Below are 20,650 nucleotides of genomic sequence, written 5' to 3'. Positions count from 1 at the left end.
TGTCAGCGGGACGGCGATTTGGCTGTAGTGTGGTACAAATCGCCTATAATATCCGGCCAAGCCTAAGAAGGATTGGACCTGTTTCTTTGACTTTGGAACCGGCCACTTTTGGATAGCATCCACTTTGGCCTGTAGGGGATTTATAGTTCCTTGACCCACCTGGTGCCCCAGGTAAGTTACTCTGTTTTGGCTTATTTAACACTTTTTAGCCTTAACGGTTAGTCCTGCCTGCCTGATGCGCTCGAAGACTTTTTCCAAGTGCTCCAGGTGTTCTGCCCATGAATCAGAAAAAACGGCCACATCATCGAGATAGGCAACTGCAGATTCTCCCAATCCCGCTAGGAGACCATCTTCTAGTCTTTGGAAGGTGACGGGTGCATTTCGCAGCCCGAAAGGGAGTACATTGAATTCATACACCCCTTCCTGGGTGACGAATGCTGACCTTTCCTTGGCAGGCTCATCTAGTGGTACTTGCCAGTACCCCTTGGTTAAGTCTAAAGTAGAGATGAATTGGGCATGTCCCAATTTCTCCAATAGCTCATCTGTGCGTGGCATTGGATAGTTGTCAGGACGAGTTACAGCATTTAGCTTACGGTAGTCCACGCAAAAGCATATTTCCCCATCTGGTTTGGGAACTAGAACCACTGGAGATGCCCATGAACTGTTAGAGGGGCGGATTATACCCATCTGTAGCATGTCCTGGATCTCCCTTTGTATAGCAGCTTGGGCATGAGGTGACTCCCGGTAGGGTGGGGTTCTAATTGGATAGGCATTACCTCTGTCAATGGAGTGGTATGCCCGTTCGGTCCATCCTGGAGTGGCGGAGAACATTGGTGCAAAGCTGGTGCACAGCTCCTTGATCTGCTGTCGCTGCAGACGTCCAAGGGTCGCGGAGAGGTTCACCTCTTCCACGCCACCATTCCTTTTTCCTTCATAGTAGACACCTTCAGGCCACTCCGCGTCATCTGGTTCCTGGGCTGTAAACTGGGAAACCTTTAATTCTCTGGAAAAAGGGCTTAAGAGAATTAACATGGTATACCTTAGGCTTTATGTTGGAGGTGGGAGAGGCTATGAGATAGTTAACAGCTCCTAGGCGCTCCTGGACTGTGAATGGTCCTTCCCATGACGCTTCCATTTTATGGGCCTGGAGCGCCTTTAAGACCATGACTTGGTCTCCTACTTTGAAGGACCGTTCTCTGGAATGTTTATCATACCAGGCCTTTTGCTCTTCCTGAGCATCCTTTAGGTTTTCTTTAGCAAGGGCTAAAGAGTGTCGGAGGGTGCTTTGTAGGTTGCTTACAAAGTCTAGAATGTTAGTTCCTGGAGAAGGCGAAAACCCCTCCCATTGTTGCTTCACCAACTGTAATGGCCCCTTAACCTCGCGGCCATACACAAGTTCAAATGGTGAAAACCCTAAACTGGGATGTGGTACAGCCCTGTAGGCAAAAAGCAACTGCTGCAACACTAGGTCCCAATCATTGGAGTGTTCATTTACGAATTTACGTATCATGGTCCCCAAAGTTCCATTAAACCTCTCCACCAGGCCATTGGTTTGATGGTGGTAAGGGGTGGCAACCAAGTGATTCACCCCATGAGCTTCCCACAGGTTTTCCATGGTCCCTGCCAGGAAATTAGTTCCCGAATCTGTAAGGATGTCGGAGGGCCAACCTACCCTGGCAAAAATGTCTGTTAATGCCTGGCACACACTTTTAGCCCTGGTGTTGCTTAAGGGTACTGCTTCCGGCCACCGGGTAGCAAAATCCATGAAAGTCAGTATGTACTGCTTTCCTCTGGGTGTCTTCTTTGGGAAAGGACCCAGAATATCCACAGCTACTCGCTGAAATGGGACCTCAATTATGGGTAGTGGCTGGAGAGGGGCTTTAACCTGGTCTTGGGGCTTTCCCACTCGTTGGCACGCCTCACAAGACCGGACATAATTAGCAACATCCTTGCCCATTCTCTCCCAGTGGAAGGACTTCCCCAACCGGTCTTTGGTTCTGTTCACCCCAGAATGGCCACTGGGATGATCATGGGCTAAGCTCAAGAGCTTTACCCGGTACTTAGTGGGAACTACCAACTGTCTTTGAGGATGCCAGTCTTTCTGGTGCCCACCAGAAAGAGTCTCCTTGTATAAAAGTCCTTGTTCTACAACAAACCGGGATCGGTTAGAAGAGCTGAGAGGCGGTGGGGTGCTCCGTGCCGCCGCCCAAGCTTTCTGAAGGCTGTCATCTGCTTCCTGCTCGGCTTGGAACTATTCCCTTGATGCTGGAGACATCAGTTCCTCCTTGGACTGTGGACTTGGGCTTGGTCCCTCTGGAAGCGATGCAGGTGCTGGGGATGTTTCCATTGACTGTGAACCACCGTCCGCTGGTGCACTATGTGGTATTTCAGGCTCTGGCTGAGCCTCTTGGGTAGGGTTATCTGCTGCTTCTGCCAGTTCAGGCTCGCTGGTGCCCTCTGGCGTTGGAGTTGTAGACGGGTTTACAAACGCTGTACTCAGTGCTGGCAATGGTTCTGGAGGTGGTTGTGTTGCCAGTTCCGGTTCTGGGACTGGCTTTGGCTGGGTCTCTGGGACTGGATCCACTACGGCTGTTTCAGTTGTTGGCAGGGGATTCGGTTCCACCACCTTTGTCTGGGTCTCTGGTAACACAGACGGGGCCCTGGTGGACGGCTCAGGAACAGGGATGGGTGTGCAAGCTTGCTTAGCCTGGCTGCGGGTGACTATTCCCACCTGCTTGGCTAGCTTTACATGGTTAGCCAAGTCTTCCCCCAGCAGCATGGGGATGGGATAATTGTCACAGACTGAAAAAGTCCACATTCCTGACCAGCCCTTGTACTGGACATGTAACTTGGCTGTAGGCAAGGTTACAGAGTGTGATATGCAGGGTTGAATTGTCACCGGAACCTCCGGGTTGATGAGTTTGGGGTCCACTAAGGATTGGTGGATAGTCAACACTTGTGCCCCAGTATCCCTCCACGCGATAACCTTCTTTCCGCCCACTCTCAAGGTTTCCCTTCGCTCCGAGGGTATGAGAGAGGCATCTGGGCCGGGGGATCTTTGGGGGTGATTGTGGTGTAATGAACTGTAATCGGTTGGGGTTCTTGGGGCAGTGGGACTTTATATGTCCCAGTTCATTACATTTAAAACATCGCCCTGCTAAGGTATCACCGGGGCGATGTTGGTTGGTGAAGACTGGCGTGGTGGGGTGAGAAGGCGTCTGGGGTTTTCCTTGGGAGGTGGTTGGGGCCTTGGGTTGTCCCCGGTGGTAAGGTTTGGTTTCGGGTTGCCCCTTCTGATATTCGCTCCAACTGCTACTAGTTTTTTTTCTTTTCTGCCACCTCCACCCATTTGGCTCCAATCTCCCCCGCCTCGGTTACAGTTTTGGGCTTCCCATCTAGGATGTACCTTTCTATTTCCTCAAGAACACCCTCTAAAAACTGCTCCATTTGCATTAGGAAGGGCAACACGTCTATAGACTTAACATTTGCTCCTGATATCCAGGCATCCCAATTTTTCCCAATGTGGTAGGCATGTCGGGTAAATGACACGTCTGGTTTCCACCTTAGGGCTCTGAACCACCGACGGGCATGCTCAGGTGTTAGCCCCATTCTGATTCTGGCCTTGTTTTTAAAAAGCTCATAACTGTTCATGTGTTCCTTAGGCATTTCAGCCGCCACCTCTGCTAAGGGTCCACTGAACTGCGGTCTCAGCTCTACCATGTACTGGTCTGTAGCGATGCTGTACCCAAGGCTGGCCCTTTCAAAATTTTCTAAGAAGGCCTCAGTATCCTCGCCTGCCTTGTAGGTGGGGAATTTTCTGGGATGGGAAGTGGTAGCTGGAGAGGGGTTGCTAGGATTGGCTGGTGTATCCAGCCTAGCCCTTGCTACTTCCAGTTCATGCTTTCTCTCTTTTTCTCTCTCCTCCATCTCTTTTTCTTTCAGCTCCATAGCTCTCTTGTGGGCCTCTTCTTTGGCTTTCTCTTCTCTTTCTCTCTTTTTTTCAGCTCCATCTCTTTTTCTTTCAGCTCCATAGAGCTTCTTTCTCGAGTTTTTTAATTTGAAGTAGTCTCTGATGTTGTCTTTCATTTTCTTCTGCTTCTAGTCTGGCCAGTTCTAGTTTGTTAGCTGTGTCACTGGTACTCATTTTCCTGCTTTCTTGTGCTGGGCCACACACCCCTGCAATTCACTGAACTGTGATGCACTCAGTTCAGGGTTGCTAAGGTAACAGAGACTTTCAAACTAGCTATCCCCGAGAGGTAGAAAGAAAAAAAAACAATTCAGCTTGTAAATTCCTTTCACCAAGTGTTTGCTCACTGATTGAACCCTTCTCTTAACAAAGACCCTTGTTAAAAAAACTTAACACCTCTGCCTTCAGGCAAGGAGAGATAAGATATGCATCTACCTTCAGCTCTGCTTTCCAAGCAGCTAGAAAGGAGAAAAAAGAATCTTACTGGCTTTGGGTTTAAACTTATCCCACCGTGCTGCCAACCATGTCAAGGCTGTTTCCCCACAGTTTGTACCCTAAAGTTCAAAGTGGGGAAACAGCCTTGACAGCCAGCCTGAAGCCAGAGAAATGAAGCCAGAAAATGTCCATCTGACAGCACTGCTGTACATACATCAGGAGCAGTTCTAATGGGAATCTAGGCTGGGAAACACCAACGGCCCCACTTCCTACATCAATCCCTCTGAGGCAGGTAGCTCATATTTCCCCCTCCCAGCCTTGGTCTGACCCTTTTCTGCTCCCCAGACAGCTGGGCTTTGCCATGACACCTGCCAGCTGGGCAGAGGAGCACTTCTCCCTCTCTCCATGCTAACCACATCGAGGTAGTGCCAGGTTCTCCCTGTGATGGGCTGTTATTAGAAACTCATAGACTTTAAGGTCAGAAGGGACCACCATGATCATCTAGTCTGACCTCCTGCAGATTTCAGGCCATAGAACATCACCCACCCCCTCGTGTAACAGACCCCGAACTTCTCACTGAGATACTGAAGTCCTCAAATCATGATTTAAAGACTCTTTAATGTGGAGTCACATTACAGAGACTCCACAGTTTACACTATTTTAAACCTGAAAGTGACCCATACCTCATGCTGCAGAGAAAGACAAAAACACCCCATGGTCTCTGCCAATCTGACCTGGGAGAAAATTCCTTCCTGGCCCCGAATATGGTGATCAGTTAGACCCTGAGCATGTGGGCAAGACCCACCAGCCAGACACCTGGCAACAAATTGTTTGTGGTAAGTCAGAGCCTGACCTATCTAGTGTCCCATCTCTGGCCGTTGGGGATATTTGCTGCTAGCAGTTGTAGATTGGCGACATGCCATTGTAGGCAATCTCATCATACCATCCCCTCCATAAACTTATCAAGCCAGTTCATTTTTTTACCCCAATTGCTCCTCTTGGGAGGCTGCTCCAGAACTTCACTCCTCTGATGGTTAGAAACTTTCATCTAATTTCAAACCTAACCTTGTTGATGGCCAGTTTATATCTATTTGTTATTGTGTCCACATTTGCTTCACATAAATAATTCCTCTTCCTCCTTGGTATTTATCCCTCTGATATATTTATAGAGAGCAATCATATCTCCCCTCAGCCTTTGTTTGGTTAGGCTAAACAAGCCAAGCTCTTTGAGTCTCCTCTCAGAAGGTGGGTTCTCCATTCCTCAGATCATCCTTGTAGCCCTTCTCTGCACCTGTTCCAGTCTGAATTCATCTTTCTTAAACATGGGAGACCAGAACTGCACACAGTATTCCAGATGAGGTCTCACCAGTGCCTTGTATCATGGTAATAACACTTCCCTCTCCCTACTGGAAATACCTCACCTGATGCATCCTAGGACTGCATTAGCCTTTTTCACAACTTATCTTATCCGAAATACGGATTCATCTGTGCTGCAGGCAGTGTAGTTGTTTCCTGTCCAGTTTTATATCTTAATGATTAATGTTATTAATGACAATATTTATAATTGTTCCAAGCACTTTTTTTATTATTTTATTGTTATGTTGGAGATTGTCTGGCTCCCAACAAGCATGTCTTTGATCTATGGGCAATCACAGTACCTTACTGAAATTGTTGGCTGTGATAACCACCTTCTATTCAAGCTAAATAAGGGAACCATTAAATGTCACTTTATTTGGTTTCAGCGGAAGCAATGGAAAACCACCGCCCAAGGAGTAGACCGCAGAAAAGCGTGCGCATGGCAGGGGCATGTGGTCAGGGTTCCTTAGGGTCAGGCTGTGTGAGAAAAGCAGCAGAAACAGCTCAGAAGCAACCAGAGGAAGCAACAAGAAAGCCAGACACAGACAGAGGAGAACTTGTAGCAGGACCCTGAAAGCTGAGAGAGAGAGAGAGCTTTTGGGCAGAGTGCTGGCTGGAAAGAGGTTTGAAGCTGGGATCAAAGAAAAGTGTCTCTTGTTGTTTGGTTCCTGTTGTGTTCAGGGAAATAGGACTTTGTAGATGTTATGTAAATAATTAGGGTTGCATCAACAAACATACCTGACTCTGTCATCACTTTCTCCTCTCAGTGTAAGTATGCACAAGACCCAGAATATTGACTAACTGCTTGGGTCAAAGGGAAACCTATATATATAATTTTGATAGCGTTAAACCAGCTTCTGAATTCACAGGAGTCATAAATGTCTCTGTAAGTAATACCCTGTCCTACAATCATTTACTAAAAACTCTAAAGAATAAATTGGTGTTTGTTAGTATAAGAACAGCCAAAGTAATATTAGGAAAATCTCTGAAAAGTGAATGAGAGTCAAACTCTCTGAGATCACTTGAGTTCTTTGCCCCAGATTTTCAGGACAAGATCTACACAGTCATGTGATGTGGTTATCAAATTTCATAACTGCTGGAATAGATCTGTGGTGGTGGTGTGTGAAAATCAGACTCATAACGGGATGCTAACTTCAACCTTAACTCCGAGGAGACCAGCTATGCCTCCATGATAGCAGCGCACAGCTCTTCCCTTTGTGACACTGCTTTAAACACACAATAAAATGTTACACATTAAAAATAATAATAATACTAGGACTGAACTTCAGTGACCCAAACTCCTCCCATCCATCTTTACAGGTTATTCATTGCCAGTATCAGCTGGAGTTGGACAAATAATTATCATAAGGAAGCAGTTGGAGGAAGGAAGCTCTGTGTTAGCAGCTTTCCCTGCTACTAACATAATACCCAGGGTGTGTGCACCACTGCACAGCCGCTGCTAGCAGTGTGAGGCTCTGCACGCCCCACTGACACCTACATCGCATGGAGACCCATAGGGGGAAATCCTGCCCCACTGAAGTAAATGTCAAACTCCCAGGATTTCACCCCTTTCCTGTCTTCCTTCCCCTTTGGGAGGCCCGTGGGGGGGGGGGGTGTTACCAGCAAGTGGTGCTGGGGCTTCACTTATAGGATCTGTCTCATTGGAGCCGATTCCGACTTGGTAACATTTCAAAGGAGGTTTTCAAACCCGCCTATGGGATTGGAATGTCCAGTTCCCAGGAGTTTTAATGGGAAGTTTTAACCTTGAACATCTCTGCCTTGGTTATTTGTCTGACTGCAGAGGTTGGTGGGAAAAGCCCCTCTATAGCTGATAGATTTTCAGGCCATGGGGGTTTCTCCCCTATTGCTGCAGTGTGGAGTTTGGGAAGGATGTTTTCCTCTTGCCTGGATGCATGTCTATGTGTTTGTGGGGGGCAGGGCATGACTGGCCAGGGTAACAGCAGCTATGGAAGATAGCTACCTGCTCCTGGGTGGAGATCTCCGGCCCCAGCAGTGAGACCAGAGTAACAGACACAACCTGAAGCCTGGGAATCCTGAGTAAATCCATGTTCCAAGCCCACGGGTCTCTACTTAGCTGGAACAGGCAAACAAGTCGCTCTTTTCTATCGCTTCATTTTGTCATTAATAAAAGCTGTGACTCACCCTGGTGCTTCCCAGCCAATTCACGGAGGCATCTGGAGAGAGAATGACAGTTACACAGGGTCACTTAGCTGTAAATGCCCTTAAGGGAAGGCACCTTGCTGGGCACGAATTATAACCCCCCGGCTCCCACCTCTCTCCCAGCCAGGGCAGGGCTCCCCCGTGGGCAGCACTGAGCACAATGGAGCCTGATCCTGAGCAGGGTCGCTAGGGATACCGGAGCAGAAGGATTTAATGCAGCTGTTGAAGATGTTCAGTAGAAACTGTCTGTTTGGGTTTCCACAAACCTATTTTGTCACAAACAGAGGTGGCTTTTCGGCAGAAAATTTCAAAATTTTGTTCAAAAAATGAATACCCCCAAACTGAACTATTTTGGCCAAAACCAGAAATATTCTGGTTCAGAATACCAGCAAGGTTCTGCATGGGACTTGTAATTCAGTTGCCTCATGCTCATATTCTCCTCTACAGGCTGGCCTGGCTAGCTGGGCTTCATCTCCCGTGACTCACTGCAAGCAGGGACTCCCATGATGTACTATTTCCCGTCACCAAGAGGGGAGAAAGTGGTGCATCATGGGAGAGTCAGAGAGCCTGGCTCAAAGAAGAGACCAGGCGCATGAGGCACCTAAACTATGCCTATGAGGCACTCTTGCACCCAGCTCCCAGTGAAGGGGGTGGAACACTTTCCAATAGGAGCTTTCCCCAGGATGTGCCCTTTCCATGAAGGAAGGGAAGCAGTAACAATTTGCTGCAGTCCCCTAAACCACGGCAATGCAGGATTGGGGATTACAGGCAAAGGGTGGGACAAAGGAACCTTAGGGACTCAGATGCACAAGCCCTGGGACGTCGAGAACTTTTTCTCCTCATTCACTTTGATCACAGGCAGTTTGTTGTTTTAACTCTTGGCCAGACAGTCTGACCTGGGATCTGTCCATCCCCTACCAATTAACACATTTACCCCCAACCCCCGCCTTTCTCCCTCTTCTGCAGGTGACCCCGGTAACCCCAATACTCTACAAAAGCTCTTACATTCAATATGATCTTCAGGAGTGTTACTGGTGTCACGCTGGACTCGTTCCCTGTGGGGAGTAATAAGGACAGGGGGTATCAGTGATGCCGTGTGCTCTCTGTGTGTCACCTTGGTGACACTGAGTCGGTTTTCAGAGATCCAGCTGTGAGGAGTTTTCTTCCCATGGCTGGTTCTGCTGCTAGGACCTTACATCTCCATTCAGCTCACACTCAGGGGAAAGGCAGCAAGCCCTACTTCTGTATAATCAGGGAATACGGTGGCTTCACTATTTATGCAGGGAAAGTCTAATAAGGCTGAGACTTGAACATCCTGTTCTACTTCAGCAAAATGGCCAAGAAACCAACCACTCAAAATCCCACTAGGTCAGCATGGAGTTAAGATTGGGGGGGAACCGAAAATCCCTGACATCTCAGGACAGAAGTTGAAGAGAACTCGGTCGTTTTCACAAAGTTACAAGTGGGTGACCTTTTTCAACGGAAAATTTTTTCATGAACAATATTTTAACCAAAGTCAAATGTTTGGCCAAAATTGTTTGATTTAATGAAATTTTCAGTGAAAAAAAATATTTTAAAAAAATGTTCATTTTGTTTTCTTTCGAATGGACATTTTGAATTCTTTTGTCAAAACCCCACATTTTCTCTGAAAATTTTCAAACAAAAATTTTTATTTGAAAATTTTTCACCCAAATAAAACTGGATTTTTCACCCAGGTCTGCTCACAATGTAGAAAGGCTGAATGTTCATCCTTAAGGCTCGACTTTAATGTCTTTGCATAATGTGGAATTGAATCTTCAGAGCCCCCTTTCTGGCCCAGTCTGATAACCAGCTCCCATGACCCAGGAGGGCAGGGTGGGGGTGTCTGTGGGGAGAGACTGGTCATATGAGAGGAGCAGGGCCGGCTCTAGGTTTTTTGCTGCCCCAAGCAAAAAAAATTTTGGCTGCCCGCCCCCGCCCGCCCACTGCACCCTCCTGCCACCCCAGCCCTGGGTCACTGGTAACTCGCTCCCAGGGCGGGTCATTCAGCAGGAATTTTGGATGTGCACAGAACACAGACAGGATTGGTTCCCATATGGTTACAGAACTGCAGTAAAGTGGAACAATTTTCAGCTTGTGTGTTTGAAGGCTATCTGGATGCATATTATAAGACTGTCCTACATAAATGAGGAAAAGTTGAGGTGCCTTTATTATTCTTTTGTTCCATTCTTTGTTTCTATGGGGAATTTGCCAATGCAATATCAATGTCTTCCTTTTAAACAAATAAAACTAAAACTTAACAATAATAATAATAATAATTAATAAAAAAAAGCAATGGCTGTTGAAAATAGCAATTCCAGTCCTAATAACCACTGGGAAGCATTTCTTGCTCAATTTATTCTACTTTTTCCTACAGCAAGTTACAGTGGATCAGTATATTTGATTTGGGAGAAATGAAGTAACAGCTGCCCAAATTGAGCTTGAGCACTCCTGAATTTTGAGGGTGTTCAAATCTGGAAGGCAGGTGCTAGATTCCCTTTTTGAATATTAGCTAAATCTGGAAAATAAAAGTCAATTTCTGCTTCCATGGCTCAGAAGTGTAAATCCTCCTACGTGCCTGGTACCGTATCTAAAGCTGCCCAGTCTAGTAGAGCCTCCTCTCCCTTACTTTTCATTTTAAATTCTAGTGGGATCCACATACCTGCCTTGCTAGGCTTCAGATAGAGAGGTGCAATGTCCATTTAGTCCACCCAATTCTTTCTTTGGGGGAGAGCCCAGAGCTGGGGTGGCAGGAGGTGCGGGTGCAGGGGAGGGAAGAGCCCAGGCTGGGGTGGCAGGAGGTGCAGGTGGGGACCAGAGCTGGGGCAGCAGGGAGTGCGGGTGGGGAGGGAGAAGAGCCCAAGGCTGGGGTGGCAGGAGATGCAGGTAGGGGGAGAGCCCAGGGCTGGGGCGGCAGGAGGTGCGGGTGGGGGCCAGAGCTGGGGCAGCAGGGGGTGCGGGTGCAGGGGGGGAGAAGAGCCCAGGGCTGGGGTGGCAGGATGTGCGGGTGGGGGATGGGGGGAAGAGCCCAGGGCTGGGGCAGCAGGGGGTGCGGGTGGGTGGAGAGCCCAGGGCTGAGGAAGCAGGGGGTGCGGGTGGGGGCCAGGGCTGGGGTGGCAGGGGGTGCGGGTGGGGGGGAGAGCCCAGGGCTGGGGCAGCAGGGGGTGGGGGCCAGGGCTGGGGTGGCAGGAGATGCGGGTGGGGGGAGAACCCAGGGCTGGGGCAGCAGGGGGGTGCGGGTGGGGGCCAGGGCTGGGGTGGCAGGGGGTGTGGGCGGGGGAGAGTCCAGGGCTGGGGCAACACAGGGGTGGGGGGAAGCCCAGGGCTGAGGTAGGGGGCAGCAAAAAACCTAGAGCTAGCTCTGTTCCTACCATTTACAGCAAGCTGCATCATGAGGTTTCACTTCTACACTCCTTCCCCCTCCCTTTCCTGTTAATTACGACAGAGGGAATGCTGGGAAATGTAGGTCTTTCCCTGCTCCAGGGCTGGCTCTATAGGCAGGGAGCTAACCAAGGAACTACAGCTCCCAGGGCCCCTTGTTGGTTCTCAGCTCTCATGCTAGATTCTTGTGCCCCTGCAAATTTGCTGCCCCAAGCACGTGCTTGCTTTGATGCTGCCTACAGCCGGCCCTGGAGAGGAGCAGGGAGGGAAGGAATGTTTGGGGAAAGGCAGCTATAGAGCCCTACGGATGGGGGGCGCAGGAGGCAGGCAGGGAACATACACAGCTGGGAGTCAGGGGAGAGGACTCCCGGTACTGAGGGTCTGTGCGTCGTGTCCCCCCTGTTACGTAAAGCCTCCGCTCAAATGCAATTGTAAGATCTGTAACTTGTATCATTAAGTTCTGCAACCTTTTTGCAGACTTTGTAACTTCAGTGATTGTTAGCATAGCCTTTTAAGTTTTGTAACCTTTGCAAGCTCTGAAACCTTTTCAAGTTACCACTTGAATGAATTTCCAAGCTGTGATGAATTTCCCATCACACAATCAGAGAGAGTGTGAACAAGGGAGTGTATGTGGGACTGGGCGGAGAGGAACTGCAAGGAGAAAGGAGCCCAGAGACAGGAGCCGGGTGTGTCTGATATAATCTGCCCTGAGAAGGCAATCACGAAGTGCTGTAAAGAAAAGAAGAACCTGGTATGCATGAAAGGAACTGGTCTGGGAATGCTTCTCGGTGACAGACACAGAAGGAAAACTCAGTGTACCTGACAGGAGCCGCCCAGTTCCAGAAAAAGGAAGCAGCCATGCACACAAGCAGCTGCTGCTCCTTGACCTGCTCAGCAGCCTGGATTCGTGACCGCAGGCAGACACACCAGAGCTACCAGGCTTCGGCTTCTCGGTCTCCAGGCTGTCTCCGGTAACCCTCATGGGTGCATGAGGGTATGAATGCGGTGAATGTGTGTGTGTATGAATAAGCTCCATCTCTTTTCTATCTAACCCAACAGCGGCATCATAATAAAACTAATACAAGTGTGACCCTGGGTTGGTTTTTAGGAGAACAGAGTTAACACCCCCTACCCCCACCAGTCGCTGCACTGGGAACCCAGGCTGGGCCAGACCCTGGCAGAACCTGGACACTGCCTCAAGTCTCCCCATGCACCTTTCCCTCTCTGTGTGCAGCTGGGCACCCCATGGACTCCCTAGTCTCCCACCTGGCTCTTTCTGCCCCACCCACAGGGCTTAGAACGAGTGTATGGGCCCCGTGGCCCTCATAAGGGCTGCAGCGAGCCCAGAGGGCTGCAGAAGGGACAGAGGGGGAAGGCAGCAGTAGTCGAGGGGAGTCCTGTGTGACAGGTGCTGGCTGCAGAGCAATTGGAAGTGACCCTTAGAGACTCTCTGTAGGGTCCTTGCAGGGTCTCTGTGTGGGGTAGTGGGCAGATAGGGAGCCAGGAGCACTTGGAAGCTCCCCATCTGCCTGTGTGTTATTCACATGTACGGCGTGCTCTGAACCCCCACAGGCGTCCCTGCCTCCTGGCTCTCCCCAGAAGGCGTGTGGTGGGAGCAGCGCCTCAGCCGCCCCACACACAGACCTGCACCAAATTCACGAATGCTGTGAGTGAACCCACTGTGGGGGTTTATGGGCGAGTCCATGTGTGGATGCGCCTTGCCTGGCACTAAACCAGCTGCACATGGGTGGCAGGTATCAGACCAGGGAGGCTAAGCCTCCCCAAACAGCCAGGCATGGCCCCACCCACACTCTGCCCCGAGGCCCTTTTCCCGCATCCTGCTCTTCCCCCATGGCCCCACCCATGCTGCTCCTCTTCCCACCCTCACTCAGCCTGTCCCCCGAAGCCAGCTGGGGTTGAGGCTCTAGGGCGGGCAGGGCGGCAGGGCCAGCTGGCAGCCTGGGGCGGCTGGGGAGGGTCAGACAGTGGCCTGGGCCAGCCGGTGGGCCTGGACTCAGGGTGGCTGAGGCGGGGCTCCTCTGGCCATGGTGGGGGGCTCAAGGCTCCAGCGGGGAATGGGGACAGAAGGGGGGGAGGCATGGCCTTTGGAGGAAGGGGTAGAACCAGGGCTAGTTTCCCAGAACAGGGGACTCACATGCTGCCCATGCAGCTGTAGCTGATGGAGTTAACACTGCATGTTACCCACTGCAGCTAGATGGACTGGAGACCCTTGGTTCCCAGCCAGGCCTGGCCACTCCTAGCCCCGACCCGGAAGAACAGACCTGGTTTTGGGAACTGGCTGGGTCGGTCGAGGCTGCTTTGTGGGTGAGTAGCCCCAACACCCCCTGAGTGTAAAACAGGGTCACTTTCATTCTTTCAAACACCTCAGGGCAATTTTCAAACACACTCACTCTGCTGCCGGTGAACTTAATGGGAACACGCCTCTTTGGCAAACACCTTCCTTAAAGTGTCTCCTCCTAACCCCCAGATCCCATCCCGACCAGGGAATCATAGAAACATGGAAGAATAGGGTAGGAAGAGACCTCAGGAGGTCATCAAGTCCAACAACCCTGCTCAAAGTATGACCAAACACAACTAAATCATCCCAGCCAGGACTTTGTCAAGCTGGGATTTAATAACCTCTAAGGATGGAGATTCCATGACCTCCCTAGGTAAAATCCATCCTTCCCTGGCCTTTTCAAAAATTCCTGCACAACAACCAGACTGAACCCCCTCCCTTCCCGCCCCCCTGCCTCCCCACTCCTGCAGCAGGAGAGCTGATCTCCACTTGGACCCTGGAGCGGCTACTGGCCCTTAGTTCATGTGGAGAGAACAGACCCAGAAAGAAAACGAGATGGGAGAGGGAATAAATCTCCTCCTACCTTTGATCCCTTGGTAGAGACACAACTGGAAGCAGTGAGACAATGTGATCAGAGATGTGGCCATGTTTCCTCGTGGGCGGAGAGAGAGAGAGAAATTGAGTGACAGGGCCCAAATTCATCATCATATTGAGCTCTCTCCTGCACCAGCCCCACTGACTTCCCCTGGGAGTGGTGTGGCCAAGTCTAACGATTTTAGTGGCAATCTCATGGCATTTCATGTTCTAGGTAAAGACCCAGGTCTGAGAGTCAGGGGCTTCACTGAGAATCTCGGCTTTCATTAAAAATAAAAAAAGAAATAAGTTTATAACCCGTGTGTTTGGGGAGAAAAGCCTGAAGATGTGACCCAAAGGCCCCCAAAGATCAAATCCCCCAGGCAAATACAAAGACCCCACACTGGTGACTTGTTGGAAATCCCATGAGTTTTAAGCCAGTCTTGAGATTGTTGGGGTGACACGAGTGCTCTGAAAGCTTGGGGCTGGGGACGCTGTGTGAGGAAAGGTTGGCAGGGCAGAGCTGTGGCCAGAGCTCTATTTTCAGAGTTGTTAGGTCCTGATTCAGGAAACCACTTACACGCGGGCACAGACGTAAGGGCCCTTCCTGACTAGGGGATGCCTTTCTGAATTGCAGCCTTAGTTAACTGCGTGTCGATATTCCATCCGTACACATGCCCCTGGCTGAGTCCTAGATTGTGACCCTCTGTGGGGCAGGGATTGTCCCCTTCATTACTGATCTGTGCAGCAGCTGGCACAGTGGAGTCCTGATCCCTGGTTGAGGCTCCAGGGCACTACAGTAATATACCTTATAAATAATGTACAGCACCTAGCACAGTGGGCTCCGATCCCTGACTGGGAGGGTGCTACTGCAATACAAATAATTAATCACAATGGTAACCCCTCTCTTTGATCTTTCTCCCCAGTCAGCCTCCCAAAAACAAATGATCAATTTCACTGTGTCTTTGAGAATCTCTCTCCCACCATCCCAGACACACTGGGTACAGGGGATCTAAGGGGTTGTCTCTGCCACGTCTGTCTGTAGATTTGCTAACAATGCTTGGCCTCACTGTCATACCCACCTTTCTTTCCCAGCAGATAAAGCACCACAGCCAGAACCACGACAACAGGGATTGTAATTCCCAACAGGAGGTTTAGAGGTTTAGAGGCCTTCTGATCCGGCCCTAGGAAAGAACCTCACTGTGAATGGCCTCTCCAAGCAGCCACCGGCAAGTCCCTACTGGCTGGAGCTGGCTGAGCCCTGTGGTAAGAGACCCCTAATGTCCTCATGAACATACCCAGGGAGCTCACCCCACGGTTATCTGCAGGGCAACATTATTGGCAGTTCTTTGCGAGTAAAGCTCGTTGAAGTTTTTCCAAAAACTTTTTTTTGCCAAACTTTTTTTTTTAAATCAAAATGCAGTTTAACTTGAATCAAAAACTTTCCCTGAAACAATTCATGTGCAAGGACCTTCTTAGTCTTTCCACAAACACAATTTTGAAATGAAAGACAACATTTAGTTTAATTTTGAACTGACAGTTTTGTTTCGTTTTGGTTCCAAAACCCCCCAGAAAAGGAAACTGTCTACTCAAAATGAGGCCAAATGAAATTTTTTTGTTGAGCTTCATTAATATTTTTTCATCAAAACACTGAAATTTCCCATCACAAGTTTTGAATGAAATAGTTTTCTTCACAATTTTTTGTGGTAACAAACCTGGATTTCCCCCCAGCTCTAAGGGCGAGCTCCTCAAGGCAGGAAACATCCCTGTGGGAACTGCCCTGCTTTAGGGAAGTATCACAATTCAGGACAGCGCCCAGGTACAAACTTAACTTCAAACAACCATTTTAGGTCCCGCAATGTAGCAGGTGCTTAAAGTTAAGCACATACATAGGTGCTGTCCTGGATAGGGCTGGATTTGAGTACACGCTTGAGAGCTTTCCTGAGTGAGGGCCAGAGATCTGTACAGCATGCAGAGATGTGTGCAGAGCTTGTAGAAAAAATGGGTTGTAGCCCACGAAAGCTTATGCTCTAATAAATTTGTTAGTCTCTAAGGTGCCACAAGTACTCCTGTTCTTTTTCCAGTGGAAGAGTTTTCCATCAGAAAATACTGTTTCTTCAAAATCAAAATCTTTTGACACAGCTCTTCAGTCTTTCAGAATCAAAATGTTACTGAATTTCTGTTCAATGCAAAATTTGAAATTTTGACTTTTCATCCTGATTTCTCACAGGACAGAAATGCCATGTCCCAGGAGCTCTTGAGGCACAGATAACATGAGTATTGCTCTGGCTGAAGTCACTAGGTGGCGCTGTTACACAAAGTCTGGCACCATCTTTTCCTTGCTGTACAAGCTCTGCACGCAGACTTTGCAGGCATACTCCTTGGGTGTTGTCTGTTGATGCAGGCGCTCTGGGGGGAGTTGTCAGGTTGGGGTTCTGCTAAAGTCAGTTCCTGGGACAAGGTTGCTGCCTGGGAAACAGGCACTGGTGCTGGGCTGAGATCCTTAAAGAGGGGTTTGCCTGCATGCTGTTTGTGACACCTCTGTTCCAGGACTGGAGCACAGAGTGTAAATAATTACATGGAGAGAAATAACTTGTGAAGTAAGGTGTGATGATGCATCTGGTGCCTACTTCCAGAACAACACCAAATACAGTGAGTGCATAGGAAGGAAATAATTCACTGACTGCCGGTTTAGCAGAGGGGGTCCGTGAACTCAAGATTAAACTCTCGCCCATCAGAAGGGTTTGGGATTCCCCCTTTGAAAGAGCCATTTTCCTGCCCTGGAAAGATGTTACTCAGCTCAGCTATGCTGGTTAAAGCCTGGGAGAGCTGCAGGGAGAATGAGCCGCATTGGATGACCCTGTCACCCTGTTCTGTGGTTGTGTGTTTCCTCTACATCCGTTGCCACAGCGATCACACTCAGACTGGGGGTTGCCCAGCCCAGGACCCACTTTTCCCTAAATAGAGTCCCCAGAATAAAGAAACTCTTCAGAAGCATTTACCTTGTGGGGGGGAACCCCCGACACTGCCGCTGCTGGAGTCATCACCTAGGCAATAAATACACCAGAGATCAGAGCAGAGCATGGTCCCACTCCAGGCCCATACACTGCCCTAGCACAACTACACCATGGTCAATAACTGGCTGGTGGCCGTGCTGCTGAAAGGGGCCTGGGGTTAGAGTGGGTCAGAAACTGAATCTGAGTCAGCAGTGTGATGTAGGTGTGAAAAGGGCTAACACTGTATGTAAGACACGGGAGGTCATTGTCCCGCTCTGCTCCACACTGGTGAGTCCTCAGCTGTAGTACAGGGTCTAGTTCTGGGTGTGACACTTTAGGAAAGTTGTGGACAAATTGGAGAGTCCAGAGAAGAGCAACAAAAATGATGAAAGGTTTAGAAAACCTGACCTAGGAGGAAAGGATAAAAGCACTGGGCATGTTTAGTCTTGAGAAAAGAAGCCTGAGGGGGAACCTGATAACAGTCTCCAAATATGCTAATTGCAGTTATAGAGGATGGGGATCAATTGTTCTCAGTGCCCACTGAAGGTAGGACAAGCAGTAATGGGCTTAACCTGCAGCAAGGGAGGATTAGGTCAGATAGTAGGAAAAGCTTTTTAACTACAGGTTGTGGAATCTCCATCATTGGAGATTTTTTAAAAGCAGGTTAGAGAAACAACTGTCAGGAATGGTCTAGATAATACTTAGTCCTGCCAGGAGTGCAGGGAACTGGACTAAATGATCTCTCGAGGTCCCTTCCAGTCCTACGATTCTATGATTCTATAGGGCTAGTGAAGCTCTGGAATAGCCTTCCAAGGCAGGTTGTGGAATCCCTGTCACTGGAGGTTTATAAAACAGATTGAACACACTCGTATCAGGGATGGTCCCGGTTTACTGGGTCCTGCCTCAGTGCATGGGGCAGGACTTGATGGAATCTTGAGGTCCCTTCCCGCCTGACATTTCTATGATATCCCTGTCCCCCACCTGTCTGGGTTGGGCCGTCTGAGCTGAGATGGGTGAAAATCATGGGGTTCCCTGTGTCAAATTTTGAACAAAGATGTTTTGTTAGAAATTTTTCGCTTCAGATTTTGATGAATTTCAGCATTTGGATTTTCAGGAGTTTCTTATTGAATTGTTGGTCTCGCTCTGCCATTCAGCCCCCCCCGCCCCCCCCATTTCGTGTGATGCTGAGTTGCTTGGCAGGGCTGAGCTAGGATATGGACACACACACACAGAAAAACACAGGAACACTCACACACATGCCTTACCAGTGAGGCTGAGGCGCTGGGCAGGGCTGAGCTGGGATTTGGTCACCCGGTTGTCACTGTCCTTGATCTCGTACCCACAGGTGTAATTCCCAGAACTGACTCCAGACACCACATGGTCATAGTCGTAGATGGCCTTCTTCTCCAAGCCCCTCTGGGATGAAACCTCCTCCCTGTCCTTGCAGAAGATGATGCGGGTGGCCAGGAGCTGGGACAACACGGAGCACTGGAGCCGCACGGAGTCCCCTGGCCGGGCAGACGTCTGGCTCAGGTGGAGGGTGGGGGCAGGGAGAGCGCCTGGAAAGGCGAATCGGTCGCAACTGTCAGTGGGGCATTGCTGGCGCCCAGTACTGTTGATGGGCCAGGAGGTAAATGGTGGGTGGGTCTGTGCCATGTCTCAGATGGAGGCTCTGATTCCAGCTCACCTGGGCAGACAGGGGGACAATCTCTCTCTGGTGACCGGAAGCTTTATTTTCTCGGATCATTTGGGTTATGGAAGAGCCTGGAGGCTCATCTGGGCTTGGTTCCCATTGTCTGGTGCTGTGCACTGTCCTAGAATAAGGGGCCCTGGTGCTGGCACCACACTGAACCAGCTGGAGCAGTATGGCTGGGAGAGAGGAGACCCCTCAGTGTGGCCAGCCCCTGGCCATTAGGGGCTGTCTAGGTTGGGAACGGCCAACACCTCGGTCTGCTCCACCAGCCCATGCAGTGAAGGCCACTTGCTACCCCATGGAGCTCACTGGCTGACAGTCAAGGAGCCGTGTACAGTTCCTAACCCCTCTGGCGTCTGCTCTAACATCCTCCCTGTCCCTGTGCCCTACCGCCCCCAATCCCCAGCTGGCACAGGGGACACCGGGAGCAATCCAGGCCCACACTAAGGGAAGGTCCTGGAGCAGCGGCTAGGACCGGATCCCCCTTTCCCAGGAATGGCCAGGGCGATGGGACCCAGCTCTGAACTTGCAGAGGAATTGCTGCTGACTCTGGGTAGGTCAATGTCTTCCCACCACCTTCCCTGCTCCTGCCTTGCCCACGCAGCCAGCAAAGAAACGGCTTCGCCAGCCCCTGCTGGACTGGACACTGTATTGCTGGGTACAGCTCCCTGGCCCAGCTCATACAGGAGCTCAGCCTGGGTTATATAATGGGCCCTTCTGGCCGTACCCTCTCAAGCACCACCTGCCTGCCCAGGGCTGACTATTAACGATACTGCTGACATTTAAGGATGAGGTGCAGGCTGAGTCCATGTGGGGGATGAGCTCCAGGGGAGAGACCTGCGCCCGGAAAGGGTTGGGAGCTGGTGCCATGGAAAGCTAAATCCCTTGAAGTCAGAGCCATTGCGTTCTCTGCTTCCCAGGGCCAGTGCCCCGGGGATGGGACGGGCTATGGATGTGACTCTCTGACCCGCGTCTCACACTGGCCTCGGGTCAGAGCAGAGCTGAGAGGTAGTAGGACAGGGAGGGGTTGCCCAAGAGATCTGCACCCTGGTCAGATCCCAGACAGCCCCGTCTGCCTTCCTGTGCCATTTCCGCTGGCACCACAGTGAACAGGGAGCGGCCCAAGGGGGGAGGGGTAAATGCCATGGGTAGATTGGGGACAGACAGACAGACGGACTCACCCGGAGCTGAGCAAATCTCCTGGCTGCAGGGACTTAGCACTGGGAACAGAAAGGTGCCGTGTGGTTAGTGCTGGAGATAAAATCCCCCCCTTGTCTGAGGTCCCTCTTCAGGGACAAAAACTGCCTTTAATAGGAAAAAATTCCTAATTTGTGTATTGCTGAAGAAGCAAACCGGGCAGGACGTTAGATCTGGGGCATGGCAGGTTCCTCGCGCACACAGACCTTGGCTGAGCTGGGACCGCCTTTCCCTTCAGCTCTATAGAGGGCCAGATCCTCAGCTGATGTAAACCGGCATTGACTCCAGTGGAGCTACACTGATTTACACCAACTGGGGAACTGGCCCAGTAGCTCTCACACTCAGTGTTTACACTGGTTCCCATTTCTCTCCCATTGAAGAGGATTTGCCAACAGCCTCGGCCAAGGGCTGCTCTTGGTTCTGTTTCCTCCCAACCTGCTATGAATTAGCACAGGATTCCCACATACTCACTGGGAAGCAAGAGGCACAGAGATAGGATCATCAGGGCGGTGGTGGGAGCCGATCAGGATGGAAACAGCCCAGCAGCTTCTGTT

At 50.2% G+C, this 20,650-nt stretch overlaps 1 protein-coding gene across 1 annotated transcript in view; it reads right to left on the bottom strand.

The window, feature by feature from the left end:
• Positions 1 to 20,650, bottom strand: part of LOC135893047 (butyrophilin subfamily 3 member A2-like) — a 308,768-nt gene that overhangs the window by 13,209 nt on the left and 274,909 nt on the right. The window contains exon 10 of the mRNA XM_065420840.1: positions 10,669 to 10,678. Within this exon, the coding sequence (XP_065276912.1) occupies positions 10,669 to 10,678 (10 nt within the window). The remainder of the gene's footprint in view (positions 1 to 10,668; positions 10,679 to 20,650) is intronic.

Source organism: Emys orbicularis, chromosome 21 (genome assembly GCF_028017835.1).
Source record: "Emys orbicularis isolate rEmyOrb1 chromosome 21, rEmyOrb1.hap1, whole genome shotgun sequence".
NCBI classification, from domain to species: domain Eukaryota; kingdom Metazoa; phylum Chordata; order Testudines; family Emydidae; genus Emys; species Emys orbicularis.
The sequence above is the reverse complement of the archived record's forward strand: the minus strand, read 5'-3'. Positions and strand labels throughout refer to the sequence as shown.